The sequence below is a fragment of the Theropithecus gelada genome, chromosome 14, assembly GCF_003255815.1.
Source record: "Theropithecus gelada isolate Dixy chromosome 14, Tgel_1.0, whole genome shotgun sequence".
Classification (NCBI taxonomy): domain Eukaryota; kingdom Metazoa; phylum Chordata; class Mammalia; order Primates; family Cercopithecidae; genus Theropithecus; species Theropithecus gelada.
The window spans coordinates 119,958,415-119,975,333 of NC_037682.1; the positions used below are offsets into that span (position 1 = coordinate 119,958,415).

The window sequence follows — 16,919 nt, forward strand, 5'->3', positions numbered from 1 at the left end:
TGGAAGTCCAAGATCAGGGTGCCAGCAGGGTTGGTTTTCCTCAGAGACCTCTCTCCTTGGCTTGCCGATGACTGCTGTGTCCTCACGTGGCAGCCCCTCTGTGCGCACACTTCCCTGGGGGCTCTCTGTGTGTCCAAATTCCCTCTCCTTCTAAGAACACCAGTCGTATTGGATTTGAGCCCACCCTATCAGCCTCATTTCACCTCACCCCCTTAAAGGTCTTATCTCTAAATACACTCACATTCTGAGAACTGCGGGTAAGGGCTTCAGCATATGAATTTTGTGAGGTCACAAGGCAGCCCCTAACAGGTTGCCTAAGAGAATCTTTGTTTGAATGTTGATAATCATGATACCTAACATGTTCTGAGTATGACTTACTCTGTGCCAGAGACTGTTCTAAATACTTTACATGTATTATCACATCTATTATTCACAATTATAGATTATATAATTATTGATTATAGAGATTATATATCAATTATAGATGACTACCATTTTCTCTGAAGACTTACTTTGGTGTAATTATATGGCTGTAGTGAACACTATGCCCTGGTCCCTGACCTTGGATGCCTGTGATTCGATGTGACATGGAATAATGGAAGGCTCTTATCCTCATGTTTTGATTGGTAGCAGACCTCCGGAATGTGCAAGGTTTTTTTGTTGTTGTTGTTGTTGTTGTTGTTTTGAGACTGTTGCCCAGGCTGAATGCAATGGCACGATCATGGCTCACTGCAGCCTCTACTTCCAGGGCTCAAGTGATCCTCCCACCTCAGCCTCCCAAGTAGCTGGGTACATGCCACCACATCTAGCTAATTTTTTCTTTCTTTCTTTTTTCTTTTTCTTTTTTTTTTTTTTTTTTTTTTTTTTTTGGTAGAAACAGAGTTTCGGCACATTTCCCAGGCTAGTCTAGAACTCCTGGACTCAATCGATTCTCCCACCTCAGCTTCCCAAAATGCTGGGATTACAGGCATGAGCCACCATGCCTGGCCAAGACTTCTTTTCTTAATCCATGATCTCCCAGAGTCACACCCAAGTCAGTGATGGAATAATATGAGTGGGAGGACCCAACAGCCTCTTTCAGAGAGTCTTGCCCTGACTGGCACTTCAAGTGTCTGAGATTCCTCTTTCGTCCTTTGGTTGGCTGAGTCACCAACATTGAGATCTATAGGATGTACCAGCACCTCCTGGAGGGCCCTCAGCAAACTGCTGAGCATTTCTTACAAGCTACACCCCCAGACCAGATCTTCTCACTTAATCCACCTATCGACTCTGTGCTAAAGCTATTTTTATCCCTGTTACAAATAAGGAAACTGAAATTGGCCTGGCCACAGCCATGGGCCCCACCCTTCCCTTGTGTGACCTTGAGCAGCACACCTAGCCTCTCTGGGTGGATCTCACTGGCCTTGCCTAGAAAATAAATGCTGGATCTCCTCTCTCCCCTCACTGCTGATGACTCCACTCAGCTCATAAGAGGCATTTCTGCTTACGCCTGGAAGAATCTAGCATTCATACACCACCACAATACTACATTCCATGCCAAGTCACCACTATTCTTGGCCTCCCTATCTCCACCGTCCTTTTTGGGGGTCCCAGACTACAGAACCAATAAATGAACCCACTTTCATGAATCCTCCATCCCCACTCCACTGCCCAAAGTCTGTCCTCACCCAGGTAACCTGCAAACACCCATCTGGTTTGCATAAGGCCAAATCTGCCCCCTGGAGTGTGAGTCAAACAGGAACTTCCAGACAAACTGTCCTGGGGCAGCCCTGGGCCACCTTGCCAGCTCAAAGCAAGAGTGCCACTTGCTTGGGTGAAGAGTGACGCTGGGCTTTCTGTCTCTTCTCTGGCCCTGCAGGAGGCTCTGTCGGTGGTGAGCGACGACCAGTCCCTCTTTGACTCAGCATACGGAGCGGCGGCCCATCTCCCCAAGGCCGACATGACTGCCTCGGGGAGTCCTGACTACGGGCAGCCCCACAAGATCAACCCCCTCCCACCGCAGCAGGAGTGGATGAATCAGCCAGTGAGGGTCAACGTCAAGCGGGAGTATGACCACATGAATGGATCCAGGTAAGCTCGCCAGGCCTATGCAGGACTGGAGGAAAGCGCCAAGTCACCAGATCTGCAGTAAGTGGCTTCGGGCACTTAAGGTTTTTGCAGCAGATGGAGCTCTGGAGCTGGGCCAGGAAGCCTGTGTCAGTCTCTAGAGAGCTAAGGCAGAGAGGGCCACACACTGAAGATGGGATGGAGTAGGGCCAGGAAGACCCCCGGCTCTCTGGGGCCCATGCAGCCCTCAGAGGCCAGGTAAGAGTCAGGCCCCAAGCGCCTGTGCAGACACTCATGGAACACTTACTTCTTGTTAATCCCAGGCCCAGGTCCAGTCCTCTTGGGGACAGCTTAGTGGTAAGCTATTCTTCCCTGTCCCGTTGAAGACACTTAACCCCTCTGGGCGGGTCTCAGCAGAGCAAAGGTGACCAAACCATTCTTTAGTAAGAGTGGAGAAGGGATGAGGAAGGTAGACGCCTGTGGGGGCTCACTGTGTCTGGGAGTAGGCAGGCACCTGGAAAGTGTGCATGAAGGAGGTACAGTACTGGGTCAGTTCAGGCTTTGCCTGTAGAAATGGAGACAGGAGGGTCCAGGGAGAGAAAATCACAGGGTCATGGAAGAGGACAGTGGACAGGCAGCCTCAGTTTCACATCCTGCCTCTGCCCCTTGGGCAAGTTATCGAAACCCCTCAGAGCCCCAGCTTTCTCCTTTCTCAGGCAGGACTGGGATATTCACTTCCTCATGGCTCCTTACTCTAGCGTTACTCTGATGCCGCAGGGAAAGGACCCGGGATGGTGCCTGAGACGCGTTAGGCACGTGCTCTGTAGTGACAGTGATTGTTATGAGCAAAGACTTGAAAGACAGAGAACATCAGTCTCATTCACAAAATATCAGGTAATCTACTGGGCCAAAGGCACAAAGAGATGAAAATAAAGAGTAAGAGAGGGCCCTGAATGGCAGGCTGAAAACATGTGCCGTTGATTCCACAGCCAGAGGCTGACTTTGAGCGCAGATGTGACATTTAACCTCATCAGAGCAGTGACTTGAGACTAGCGAACTGACAATCTTTCTGCACAGAGGGTAGGATGGGAGAGTCAGAAAGACAAGTGAAGAAGTTAGTAAAATACCCCAGATAGGAAATAATGAAGTTCTGAACTAAGTGATGGTAGTGATTATGGAAACTGAACAGGATAGATACATAAGGGAGATAGCAAAGAGATGATTAACAGGGCTTAGGTGAATAAAGTGTGAATGAAGGGGGTACATGACAGGAAAGAACCAAAGGCCACTAAAGCCTGCACATTTTAAAGTCTGGTGCTGTGAGCAGCTGCAGAAAGGTGGCACAGGAAATGCTTTAGGATGGGATGTCAATGTTCTCTTTGAGATTCCTTGTGAGCAATCGGTAGAACATCCAGATAAAAACGTCTACTAGACTTTGGGAACTGAAGCTCAGATAATCTTTCAGGCCTGGAATTTAGGTTTGGGCATCATCTCTAAGGAGTTTGAACTGTGAAAGTGGATGAGGTCACCGAGGAAACCAGTCTGGATTGAAGAGAGAGAAGGGAATGAGCGTGGTTGGGAGGGAGAACTCCAGAGCAGCCCGTGGCCTCAGACCTGCCTGTGGGAACTCCCAGCCCTACCACATTTCAACCCCACTAACCAAAACCAGCGACTGGGATCTCAGCCACCTGTCCAGATCCTGGGATTTCAGGAAGGCTCAGAGGTTCTGAGCCCACAGCCCCTCCGATGAGTCTCCCTCCAGAGGTAATTCTGATGGTGCTGGAGTTCCTAACAGTCGAAGGACATGGTGTGTTGAACATTGTCCCATATTATCTTACCACTTGTTCCCCACGACTGTCCTACGAAGTAGTTACTGTAACTTCATTGTTACACAGGAAGGCAAGTGGGGCTTTCAGGGGAGATTGCTTTGTCTAAGGATTTAGAGGAGGCAAAGCTGGAGCCCGAACCCAGGCATGTGGTTCCAGCCCCACATGTCATCCGCTAGGCACCTTTCTGCTCCCTCTGCTCGTGTGTCGTGCTTTTGCACCACCGCCTCATTCCTGCCAATGCCCACCCGGTGGGGAGGCCTATTCTACGGCGCCTCCTAAATGGGGCCCTTCCACAAGGAGCTCCCAATGCTTGTTGAAGATCCAGATCCCACTGTTGGAGATTTTTTTTTTTTTTTTTTTGAGATGGAGTCTCACACTGTTGCCCAGGCTGGAGTGCAATGGCTCAGTCTTGGCTCACTACAACCTCCACCTCCCAGGTTTAAGCAATTCTCCTGCCTCAGCCTCCTGAATATCTGGGATTACAGACACATGGCACCACACCTGGCTAATTTTTGTATTTTCAGTAGAGACGGGGTTTTACTATGTTGGCCCGGCTGGTCTTGAACTCCTGACCTCATGATCCGCCCGCCTCAGCCTCCCAAAGTGCTGGGATTGCAGGCATGAGCCACCGTGCCCGGCTTTGTTGGAGATTCTCTGGCCTGTTGTAACCTGAATCCGCCCACTCCTTACCTCCACCACCCCTGCCTGGTGCAAGCCAGCAGCACCTCTCCTAGGCTTCTGCAGGGGCATCCTGCTCTCCCCACTTCCTCCTGCCTTCCTGAAGTCTGTTCTCCGGACAGCAAGCAGCCAGAACCATGCTTTCCTCATTTGTAACCCTGTTGCTCAAAACTCTTTAATGGCTTGTGATGAAATGCAAAGCCCTTAGCATGGCGCCACCATCCCTCCGACATCCTCTCTACTGCCCCCTCCATCCCACTTCCTCCCTCCACGCCAGCCTCAGGAGACTCTAGCTGCTGCTCCTAGACCCCCAGGCACCCTCCTGCCTCAGAATCTCTTCCCCTGAACTCCTTCCTTCTGAAACATTCCTACTCCATCTAGTCATATGACTCTCTCCCTCACGAGTTTTGGGTTTCTCTACCTGAACCTCACCTTTTCAGAGGCCTCCCCTGGCCACCTGATTGAAACCAGTGCCTCCTCACTCTTTACTCTGCTTAGAGTGTCCTAGTTCTTATCACCTCCCCCACTGACATGTGAGCAGGGCCTGAAACGGTAGGTGCTCAATAAATTGTCGTCAGATAAATAACTGAATGAACACATGGCTGAGCAGACTCAAAAGAGAAGGTGCTTGTTTAAGGTTAGGACACAGACCCAGGTCTGCTGACTCAGCCCCTGCAATGCTGAGCCTACATTGATGCATGGCTTCTGAGTTCCGTCTTCATGCTCATTGGAGACCCATGGGTATTTGTGTCTCTGGTGGGAAGGAAGTATGCTGCTCACCACTCCGTCCCCTGCTCCCAGAGAATCCTCAAGCACTCCAGGATACCAATCCTGGGCCAAGAGGGCCCAAGGAAACTGATTTTCGGAACCCACTTGCCAGCTCATACCTGGCTCCAGTCACACCAAAAGCCAGCTGGAGAGGGCCTGTGTGAATATTCCAGTGAACAGACAGGATATTTCCCTGGCTTTGGCTACACAGAGCAGCAGCCTCTGCTTTTGAGTTGCTTGTCTTGACCCAGACCATCAGCAGGTAAAAAAGTAGGTTCAGAAAGACTGATGTCTTCTCACCCACCCTAGGCAAGCAGAGACAATCCTGTGGACTCTCAGAGCCAAGCAGCTTAGGCACGGCCATCGCCAGCACCCCACAAATATTCCCTAAGGGCTCACATGTAAGCTGGACTAGTGGCTAGCAGGAAGCAAGGAGTTTTAGAAAAATGTCATTGCTTACAGTGGAACCATGTCAGACCCGGTCATTTAATTATGCAAAAAGCAATGACAGAATGAAATAAATGCCAGGCTCTTTAAATCTCTCATCCTGAACACCGTGTGTCTCATATCCTCTGAGTATTGCTGATAATGACAGTTTGTTACTTACATATGATTTGGTTGTTTGCAGTGGTCTAATTTGCCATAACACAAAAAGATAGGAGAGGATGTTGTAATGATTCTGAACTTCAGATGAGAAAACCAAGGTAGGGCATACAATTTGAGATTGCTTGGCTCACGGGCTAGACCTGTGCTGTTCAATGCAGCAGCCACTAGCCACAGGTTGCTACTGAGCACTTGAAATACGGTTAGTTGAAAATTGAGATGTGCTCTAAATATAAACTGCGTACTAGATTTAGAGGACTTACTATGGAAAAAGTGTAAAGTATCCCATTGATTATTGATTATGCTGAAATGATCATCTTTTGGCTATATTGAGTTAACATCTTAATATACTTTAATATATTATTAAAATTCATTTCATCGTTTTGTTTTCTTTTAAAAATCTGGCTACTAATAAATTTAAAATTATGTAGCTCGGCCGGGCGTGGTGGCTCATACCTGTAATCCCAGCACTTTGGGAGGCCGAGGCGGGAGGATCACCTGAGGTCGGGAGTTCAAGACCAGCCCGGCCAACACGGTGAAACCCTGTCTTTACCGAAAATACAAAATTAGCTAGGCACGCCTGCAATCCCAGCTACTCGGGAGGCTGAGGCAGGAGAATTGCTTGAACCCAGGAGACGGAGGTTGTAGTGAGCCGAGATTGTGCCACTGGACTCCAGCCTGGGCAACAAGAGCGAAACATCATCTCATTAAAAAAAAAAAGTATGTATCTCACACATGTGGTTCCCATTCTACTTCTATTGGACAGTGCTGGGCCACAGTGTTCTGGACTGTTCTGTGATTCACAGCGCATTTTTTCTGTGTTCCTTGACAGCATGGGCTTCTGAGTTACATCTTCATGCTCACCGGAGACCCATTGGCATTTGTGTCTCTGGCGGGAAGGAGGTGTGCAGTGCGCCTGAAGCTACCATGCCCACTTGCTTTTCACCCCAATAACAAACCCTCTGGCCCGGGGCAAAAAGTCAAGTGCAGAGACTGAGGTCTGAGGATCTCAGAGGCAGGTGGCTTTCCCGTGTTGAGGGAGTTTTGTGCCTCTTCTTCATATCTTCCTGTTGTGGTTGACTCTGTTAGGCTGGGCTGCCTTGAAACAGTATGGCCCATAGGTTCTTTTTCGCATGTAGACTTCAGCAACTTGATCCAAGCTGTGGTCTGCAAATAACTCTCAGCTGCATCCTGTCTCAACCACAGGGATTGGGGAAAACATCCCGTGAAGAAAAGAATATCAGTTTACAGAGGGAAATGCAAGACTTGCCTTGTGAGCCTGGCGTTCAGGACCAGAGTTCAGCGCTCACCTGCCTTGACACTCCCTGACCTGGCCCCCAGGGTCTGGATGCCCTGGACACCTAGAGACTCACATTCCACACAGAGAAGGATCAGCTCCTGTTCCATGGAACTTGTGCCTCTCTGGCTGTGAGGCCCCTTTCTAAACTCCTGTGCTCTGAACCTTGCAGTATGAGACATGTCACACGTAACCTGGGTGGGGAGGCATACACAGGATCCTGGAAAAGTTAGCAGCATCTACTGTGTATGGAGATGAAAACAGCTAGTAGATTAGGGCGATGGCTTTATCATGGGTGATGCTTTTTCTTTTCTTGGAATTTGCTTTTAAGTTATTGCATCTCCTTTTCAAAAACAAAAGAGTCACATGTATGTCTTGCAGATATCCTAAAGGCAATACAGATTGTTTAATTTTTGCACAGGGTGCATACTATGCAGGAATCACATGCCACGGGTCCTAATGCAACCATGTGACTTAGGTAGCCCTCGAGGCCTCACTTTGGCCGTGTGAACATCAGGTGTCCTTTGACAGTGAGCCTGGGCTCAGATTTGCGGGTCTGACGATATGCCCAAGTTCAGTTGCTCTGAGTAGACTAGGAAGGTAGAGAAGATCTTTTGATAGTCTAAAGAGGTAATCTTCGGGAGAAGTCTTTGAAATGTCCCTTCATCCAAACACCCAAGATTTCACACCTTGTTTTGAATTGTCTAACAGATTGCAAAGGTTTTTTGGAAACCAGTAGCGATGTTCACAGAACACACACACACACAGAACTCGAAGAGTAAAGAGCTATGACCAGCAGTGGAAATGAAGGACAAGGGCTACCCTGCCCTCGGCAGCTTTGCTGTGGCCTCTGTTGCCCTGAGATGGAGGAGATGTGCTGCGTTATTACACCCTTGGGGCCACCGCCACCTCCCTGATCTATTGTGGCAGCCCCAGGCTCTCTTGTCACCTGTCCCAGTGCTATCAGCTGCCAGTGGGCCCCAGCCCCATGCTAGCTGTAAGTGCAGGTCTTAATACAAATTAGCAGCAGTGCAGGCAGGCTGAATGGCAAAACCTCGTCCCGCGCTCCCCCTCCCGCTTGTTTTCATCAAGCCCTCTTCACAGGCACCAGCTGCCTCATTAAAGAGCAGCCTTTTATGCTGGGCTTCACCTGTACCCACCCTGAGCGGCAGCCGTGGAGCCCCATGGCCGCACGCAGGGCTTGCGCTGGCTGGAGGAGGCACGGTGCTTGGGAGCTGCAAGAATGGAGGGAGGTCTGGCAGGCGAGCGGGCGAGGTATGGCTTTCCTTCTTTCTCTCCCTGAGCAGGGGGAGGAGGGCCAGCTGGGCAAGTGTGGGGAACCAGGATGGTGCCAGCCCTTCTCCCTAAGGACAACGGCCTACGGGTCCTAGTGCAGAAGCCTGGCACCGAGGACAGGGCCTTTTTCCAGAGGAGAAACACCCTAGCAGGCGAGGGGCCAAAGCGATCACCTGTCCAGCTGGGGAGCAGGTGTGTGCACAGTGCCGGGGGCAGGGAGAGAGAAGGAGGGAAGCGGAACTGGGAGAACTTCTATGGCTCAGTGAATGAGGAGGTTCTGCTCAGGGAATGAGTGGCCACGGCCACCCCAGCAAGAGAGCCCCCTCCTCCTCTGAGTCCACTTTCCCTTCATCCAGGTGTCTGTGGCTCCTCTCCTTACAAGGTCATGTGTTAGGCAGGTTTGGGGAAACATTTCTTTCAGCTTTTCACATTTATTTTCCTCCATCCCTGGCACCTGGGACCAGCCCTGCCACCTGTGCCTACTGTACATGGCCATAACCCTAAAGGCTCACTCCATTTCAGTGAGTCCTGAGGTGCTGACTTCTCTGCACAGCAAGAGGTCAGTTTTTAACTCAGAAGTCCCCAGGGGCCCGGCTGATGTGGAAAAGAATTTTTCCAAAAATTGTCTCTCCACCGTCCACAAAGGGGAGGAGCCCGTGGAGTGTGCCCTCCTGTCCCACCATCCCCTGCCCCCTGCTGTCGTTCTCCTTTCCGAGAGACCCCTGCCCAGGCCCTCTGCCCTCTTGCTCTGGGCATCCTGCAAGGGAAGAGCATGCAGTGTGGAGCCCGCCTCTCCCACAGAGGCCGCCCGCCAGTGAAAACCTTGCTCACTTGGTTGCAGGCCAACTGAATCCTTCAAACTTCTGCAGCACTTGGACTGTTTCACAACTGATAAGGATGCAGGGAAAGGCTGCCAGGCCGTGTGTGTGAGTGTGTGTGTGTGTGTAATGTGTATGCGTGTGTGTGCAATAGCTATGCGTGTGTGTGCGGATGAAGTGTACGTGTGTGTGTGCACATTCTCTGTGTTCAAATGTGTGCTTCCATGTGGGTGAAGTATGTGTGTTCCGTGTTGGAATGTGTACAGTGCATATCTGTGCATGTGTGTTGACCTGTGTGCATGCATGGAGGCATGCATCTGTGTGCACATGTGTTCTCTGTTGACGTGTGTGCATGCATGTGGGTGTTTTGTGCACACATGTTCTGTGTTGGAGTGTGTGTGCACATGGGCATGCATGTGTGCGAGTGTGTGCCTGCAGTTAGCCCCAGGGCGGGTGAGGGGACCCAGTGCACTCCAGCCGGAGCTGGGTTCAGATGCAGGCAGCAGGGTCTGACCGGGACTGCTTCATCTCCAGCCAGGTCCTTCCGCAGCCGAAGCCAAAGGGCCAAACGCTGGTGAAAAGCCCTGATGTGCTACTGCCTCCCCTCCACTGCCATGGGGATGTTAAACCTTCAGCAATCTGCGACTCTGACGGCTGGTTCTTGGTTCTCTGCCTGGAAAAACAGTAGGCGAATAGTAAAACCTTAAATTCTAACATGTGTGAGTTATACATCTTATTTTCATTTTCAGCCCATGTTCCCCTCTGTAAGACATCAGGAAAAAATTACCATCTGACTTCTAATATCTCGGTGGAGCATTTATCTCCCAGCTATGATAAGTGATCTTCAATATTTTTTTCCTTTCAGATTAAGAAACAAATTCATTTAATTTTCTTTATTGAATGTGCTCAGGCCTCCCCGCCCTGCCTGGGTCTCAGGAAGCCCTGGGCTGATCTCCCTTCTTCTGGGTTAGTGACTGCCGTCCCTGCTTGTGGGATGGGTGGGTCCCTATCTGGCATGGCCCTGCGCCTCAAGGCCTCGCTGTGGTCCGTTCCTGCCCCTGGCAGGGGATGGAGAACAGTGGCCAGGCCTTTGGAACGTCCGGAGAGGTTATGTGGCCTAGAGTTGGAAGGCTGTAATCTGAACCTTATCTGAACTCCTTGGTCTGAAGGCCTGGTTTGGAGCTTTTGAGAGAACTGGCTGTCTCCCAGGCTGCCAGAACCGATGCTTCCTGCTCAGTATAACGGCAGTTACAGCTTCTGCTTGGCCTTCCCATCATCTCCGTTGGTCCTGCTGCTGCTGGAGTGGCTGAGCAGCGGGCACTGGGTGTGACAGGGTGGCACCTCCCCCAAGTATGCTGGAGGTGTGTGATGCTGGGCTGGGGGGTATGCAGAGTGTGTTTGCCAGCCTGCTTTAGGGCACCAGGTGGCCATGGGTGGGACGTCACCCCTCCAGACAGCTGCCCAATCACCAGTGCTGCAAAATACCAGGTGCTGATCAAGTTCTGTAGCTCTAGGCTAAGTTGGATGATCTGCTTTCTCCCTTGTGAATGTCCATACTGCTCCACGGTGAGCTTGGGGTCAGGGCTGCAAAATGCCACAGGGCCACCACCTCTCCATCAGGGGGAAGTTCCTGGATTCCATTCCTTCTCCAAGTAGCAACCAGCTCTTTTGCATGTGTGCTTGATAGTGAAGCTTAACACAGAACACCTGAGTCCTGTTTCCACCTTGACTAGCTGTGTGACTCTGAGCCAGACAGCCCTGTCTTGATTTCATTAACCACGAAAAGGAGATAGTAACCCTTGCTGTGCCTATCTTGGGGGTTTATTGGAAAATTCGAATATAACAGTGTATGAGAAATGCATTAAACTTCTCTAGGTACAACAGAAATCACTCACTGAGAAAGCATTTGCTGCTCACCTCCTATGTAAGAATATTAGGGTTAAACAAAGAGTGATGACCATCCTCTCAAGAACTCAGCAGTCAGGAGGCACAGGCCAAGCTAAGAATCAGGCAGTGTGACAAGTCCTTATAACCAAGGCGGGCACCAAGTGCTGGGGGACTGTGGGGAAGGCGTGTCTGGGAGCATGGACTAGGTTGCCTGGCAGTGAGGCTAAAAATGTAAGCTGCAGTCAGACAGGGAGGGCTGCGATGCCACACAAAGAAGCTCAGACCTTGGTCTGAGGGCACTAAGGCGCTGCCAGAAGGTTTTACGTACTGTAATTATAGGGCTGGGCTGGGATTTGAAGGAAACTCTGGTGGCAGCATGGAGGATAGAAAGAGGGCATCATCATCGTCATGGCACCAAGCGCAGCTGGGCAACGGCTCCATGGTCGTCATCGGAGCCCTGGGGCTCATGATTCGGAGGCTGGGGCGAGCTGCCCTGTCAGTGCTGATCGCCTCTGGGCTTTGTCTCTTCTCACTGTAGGGAGTCTCCGGTGGACTGCAGCGTGAGCAAATGCAGCAAGCTGGTGGGTGGAGGCGAGTCCAACCCCATGAACTACAACAGCTATATGGACGAGAAGAATGGCCCCCCTCCTCCCAACATGACCACCAATGAGAGGAGAGTCATCGTCCCTGCAGGTAACTCGGGAAGCAGGCTGCCTGGGTGCCATTCACTTCCCCGCTCTCTTAAGGGCAGGGAGCATCTAAACCTTTATCTGATACTCTATTCCCTGTGGAACTACAAAATGGAGAAAGCTGCACACGGGCCGGGAGTGGTGGCTCACGCCTCTAATCCCAGCACTTTGAGAGGCTGAGACGGGTGAATCACTTGTCAGGAGTTCTAGCCAACATGGTGAAACCTCATCTCTACTAAAAAAAAAAAAATACAAAAATTAGCCAGGCGTGGTAGTGGACGCCTGTAATCCCAGCTACTCAGGAGGCTGACGCAGGAGACTCGCTTTAACCAGGAAGGTGGTGGTTGCAGGAAGCCAAGATCGCACCACTGCACTCCAGCCTGGGTGATGGAGTGAGACTCTGTCTCAAAAAAAAAAAAAAAAAAAAAAAGGCCACACATTTTACCTTACTTCCTAGCTGCCCCCTAAGGCAGTATCCCAGATGTCACCTGATGTGTGGATGCTAGGAGCCCCACCCTTAAGCAGACCACATCACAAACTCTACATCAACGGCCTGGTCCTCAAGGATGGGCTGCTCAGAAAGCAGAGGCAAAACCGCCTCCACCCAAAAGGACTCCCGTGAGCTCTGGATGTGGGCATCCCTGCCTGTGAGGAGGGCAGCGGCAGAGGCCTGTCCTTCCCTCCCGGCTTGTACTTCCCGGCATCTGCCGGGTTCCACCTTTCCAAAATGACAGCCAGCTCTTTCAGTTTTAAAATAGAAAGAACTATATTTAACTAATGGAGCGCCTTAACATGTGTGCCACAAGTTATATCATTAGGTAAAAATAGCTTCTTTTTCCCTAGGTATTGGTGCTGTTGGTCCCAGAAAATAAAATCATTGTTCAGTCCTTCAGTCCATTGGCTGGACACTCCACCCCAGCTAGCACCAGCACGCTCAGCCGCCTGCACAGAAAGGGTGTTTAAAAACTGCCACGTGTAGAACTGGTGCCAGGTAGAAGGAGCAAGGACGTCCAAATCTTAAGCAAAGTGGATTACAGGGCAGAGACTAAACCTGATCTTACCAAAATAACTTTACCAGAGAGGCAAAACTCCTGCCATGTGGAAAAGTGTAAATGTAGTTGCATCTGAAGTCAAAAGGTTAGACATCTCTTTGAGGTAGCCCGAAGGCATCTGCTTGTAGGTCTAAAGGCAGAAATTTTAAGGGGCGCCTCCTGCCTTGGCCCGTGGTGTTTGTTTTTCCTGAGAAGTTGCATCTCACCATATCCCTGGATTACAGCTGCCTCCCTGTGCTCTGGGCCACAATCAAGAAGGTGTGAGCAGGAGGGAGGCAGGAGAGGGGTGGGGCCTACAGGAATTTCTCCGTACCCTTTAGGACTTAGAAACGACTCCTAAAGCAATTCTAAGTTTGCTCTTTCACAAGCATCTGACCTAACAAAGGAAGAGGAAGAATCGCTTCTATTTATTGAGTGCTTTCCAGGTGCCAGGCACCATGTAAATTGCTTTATCTCCATGGCATTACTTAAGCCACCTGTCACAGGAGACCAGCTAGTGACGTTTAGCCCAGGTGTATCGTCTCCCTCCTCACCGAAAGCAGACAAGGAAACCGTACCAGAACTGACAGGTGGGAATCTCTTTGTACACCCCAAAGCAAAGCTGAGCCTCACGGGGTCTTCACTCAAACGGTTTCAAACTCCCCTGCTTCAGCCAAACAGCTCCCAGCCCGGGAGGGAAGGCTTGTGGGACTGAAGGGTTTGGGGATCTGAGATTGTCTTTGAACCAACCTCTGGCACCATCTCATTTTGGGGGTCATTTTTGGGAAGGAATCTGGAAAATGGGCAGAAGTGGCTGGACTGCTACGTCAACCCTCCAAACCTCCAGTCAGTGTTGAAATGCTTTCGAAAGGAATAGCAAAACCTCAGGCTTCAGTGAGCCAAGTTACCTATAGCAGTGATGGTGAAAATAGCACAAATTCATGTCAAATGATTTTCAAAGCACGTCATGTAATAAATTCTCAGGCTATGGATTTACTTCATTATTTTAGCTCCAGCTAGATCTTTCAGATCGTCACACATTTTGGCTTCCTCCAGGCCAGGCTGTGGACATGAGGGGAAGTCTCATTTGGGCAAGTCCACAAATCAAGGCAATAAAATATTAGTGGAATAACTGATTGAATTTATGATGGGATTTAAAGACAAGTATAAATGTGGGCCCTAGTTAGTCACTAGCTCCATGTTCAGATGGGAAGAAACTAGGACTAAATCATCCAGGAAATAACATTTGGAAGAGTTTAGCATGATCCAGAGTTGAAGATTTATAATTCATTGTGCTGTAGAGGGAGAGAAATAATATTGTTGCAGAGGCCAAAGCAAGGGAGGAAATAATAAAATAAATAAAATATATGGTGTAAAATTGAACTTGAGGCCTTGGATACTAAAAGTGAGGAACCGGGAGAAGCGAAGAATGAAATAATATGCTACATAATCCCACTCCCCCTACCGTATGTTTCTCTAGAATTCTGAAAAGGTGCAAAATTATTTCCATTTGCCAATGATCCGTGCCTAATTGCTTCTGGAGAGCAAAAGAGCAAGACATGTATCTGAGAGAGAGAGGAATACATATTTGCATAATGACGCTTTAGAGGAGCTCTGCTTTTTGGCATCAGAGCAGTGTAACTCACAGGTGAGGTAAAGCAGGATGGTGAGAAGAGGAAAGGGGCTTTGGGGGGGACCCACCTCTTCAACTTAGTGAAGTCCTGTGATGGTTTCTTTTGGAGCCCCGGCCCAGATACTTACCAGCAATGGGGCTTTGGGCAAATGACTTAACCTTTTAAGACTCCACAATGCATCTGTAAAATGGGGATATTAAAAGATTTCCTTGGTAAGTACAAACAGGGCTCACGGAGCTGGTGGCACATAGCACCCACCATCTGAACCGTCACTGATCACGGGGCATTAGGTTGTTGGGATGACATTCAGCAGCAGGCTGTGACCTGTGAACCCAAACTCTCCTAACTCTTCCCCTTTGCCAGCTCCTCCACCTCCAGCACAATATAGCCGCAACTCTCATGCACGGGCAGGGCCTGGGCATTTTGCAAAGCAGACTCGGGCCCTTCCACCCAGATTCTCACCCATAAAGCCAAGGTGGGATGGAGAGCCCAAGGGCAGCTGACACATGCTTGTGTAAAAGTTCTGGGAAACCTGCCTCTGGCTTCCCAGCTGTGAAGTGTGAGCCTTGCTTCTTTCCCCACGTCCACTCCTAGTCATTCAATCCTGGTTCCCAGCTTTGCCAAGAGCCTTCACAGACACTGTAGAATGAGAGGGTGAGTTGGTTGAGGGGTAGCACAGATATTCCTGCCTAATAAATACGTTAAATCAAACAGGCTCATTAGAAGCCGGAGGCTGATGGCTGACTCACAATAAAATGCCGAGTCTCTCCTCCTCCAGGAAGTCTTCCATGACTCTCCAAATTTTCACGATTCCCTTCCGCTTATGAGTCCTCAAACCACCGCCACACAATCCATTGCTTAGTAGTGGTGTGCTTGCCTACCTGTTTCATAGGAATGAGTATTTCTTGAAGGCAAGCGTCATGTAGTTTTATTCTATGATGAGGATATTTAAGGTGTTTATTGGACCTACTAACAATTGGTTGCCAAGTGAAGAGATGGGTTTCAGACTGTGATAAGTGATAAAAGAGTTCTGCCTACTGTGAACCTGCTGGAACTCATCACTTGTGCTGAAAGTGCAACATCCCCAACACACACACACACACACACACACACACACACATATTGAGAAGGAGAAGGAGGTATGAGTGTCCTACCACAGAGATGGCCTCAGTGGTTACCTTACCTGTGTTCACTCAAGAGCTGAAAGGTTCTCCCCAATACCATCTCTCATCTTTGGGTATTTAAATATCTAAAAAATGTTTTGGGGATGTCCTGGTAGAAATTTCAACACAGCTGTGCTCAAAAGGAGAAAATCTAGATTGGGTTTCTGTTCAGGACTAACACCACTGGGTTTTCAACTGCACAGATGGAATTGCAGTAAAAGCCTCTCTCTCTGTTTCTTTTCTGTAGCCATCTGAGGGATCCGTGTTCTTTCATGAAATCATTAATATTCTTGAAATACAGATGGTTCCCCTTTCCAGAGACATTGGTCCCGGGATCTGTGAAATTGTGTTTCTTTTCATTTTGATGCCACCATTTCTCAGGCAAAGGTTTCAACTGCTCTCCAGAACTTTAAAGAGTGCTGTGTCAGGCTATGTAGCGAGGCAGCTAAGCACCTCCCTGGAGTGCTAAGTGGTTCAGGCAGCGCCAGATGCCATGGAGCCAGATGGCTGTTCCAGGGGGACCATCTGGAAGGGAGCTTTCCCAGAGAGAGAGAAGGGAGAGAAAGAGGGACAAGGGGTGAGGGAGGCTGCCTAGGCTCTCGGGGAGCCTCTACCTACCTGCAGCCCTTGCTAACAACATCTTCTCCTCTGCAGACCCTACACTGTGGACACAGGAGCATGTGAGGCAGTGGCTGGAATGGGCCATAAAGGAGTACGGCTTGATGGAGATCGACACATCCTTTTTCCAGAACATGGATGGCAAGGAACTGTGTAAAATGAACAAGGAGGACTTCCTCCGTGCCACCACCCTCTACAACACGGAAGTGCTGTTGTCACACCTCAGTTACCTCAGGGAAAGTAAGTGCCACCCAAGCGCCCAGGGCTGGGAGGAAGCTTGGCAAGGCCTGCTCGTTTCCCATGGAGCCAACCCAGGGAGAGGAAGTCAGTGCTGCCCGTTCAGGTTGGGCAGATGCTGCACTGTGGGGAGCACTGTGGGGCCTGTAGCGTTGCCAAGGTCACGTGGGCTCCTACAGACCCTGCGAGGGACAGACCCAATCCTGAAGTGTCAAAGGAAGTAAAACGAGGAATGGAGAAAAATAGAGAGCTGTGACCTGGAGGGGGTCTGCCAGAGGCTGGTTACACTCTTCCCATGAGACTGCCTTTCCAGAAACTATCCCAA

At 49.9% G+C, this 16,919-nt stretch overlaps 1 protein-coding gene across 3 annotated transcripts in view; it reads left to right on the forward strand.

Annotated features, from left to right (window-relative positions):
- Positions 1 to 16,919, forward strand: part of FLI1 (Fli-1 proto-oncogene, ETS transcription factor) — a 126,259-nt gene that overhangs the window by 69,977 nt on the left and 39,363 nt on the right. The window contains exons 2-5 of one of the 3 annotated variants that reach the window (XM_025357662.1): positions 1,859 to 2,070; positions 8,326 to 8,496; positions 11,761 to 11,915; positions 16,394 to 16,597. In XM_025357662.1, the coding sequence (XP_025213447.1) occupies positions 8,465 to 8,496; positions 11,761 to 11,915; positions 16,394 to 16,597 (391 nt within the window). In that variant the 5' untranslated portion in view covers positions 1,859 to 2,070; positions 8,326 to 8,464. The remainder of the gene's footprint in view (positions 1 to 1,858; positions 2,071 to 8,325; positions 8,497 to 11,760; positions 11,916 to 16,393; positions 16,598 to 16,919) is intronic. The other 2 variants (XM_025357661.1, XM_025357663.1) reach the window with 2 other exon arrangements.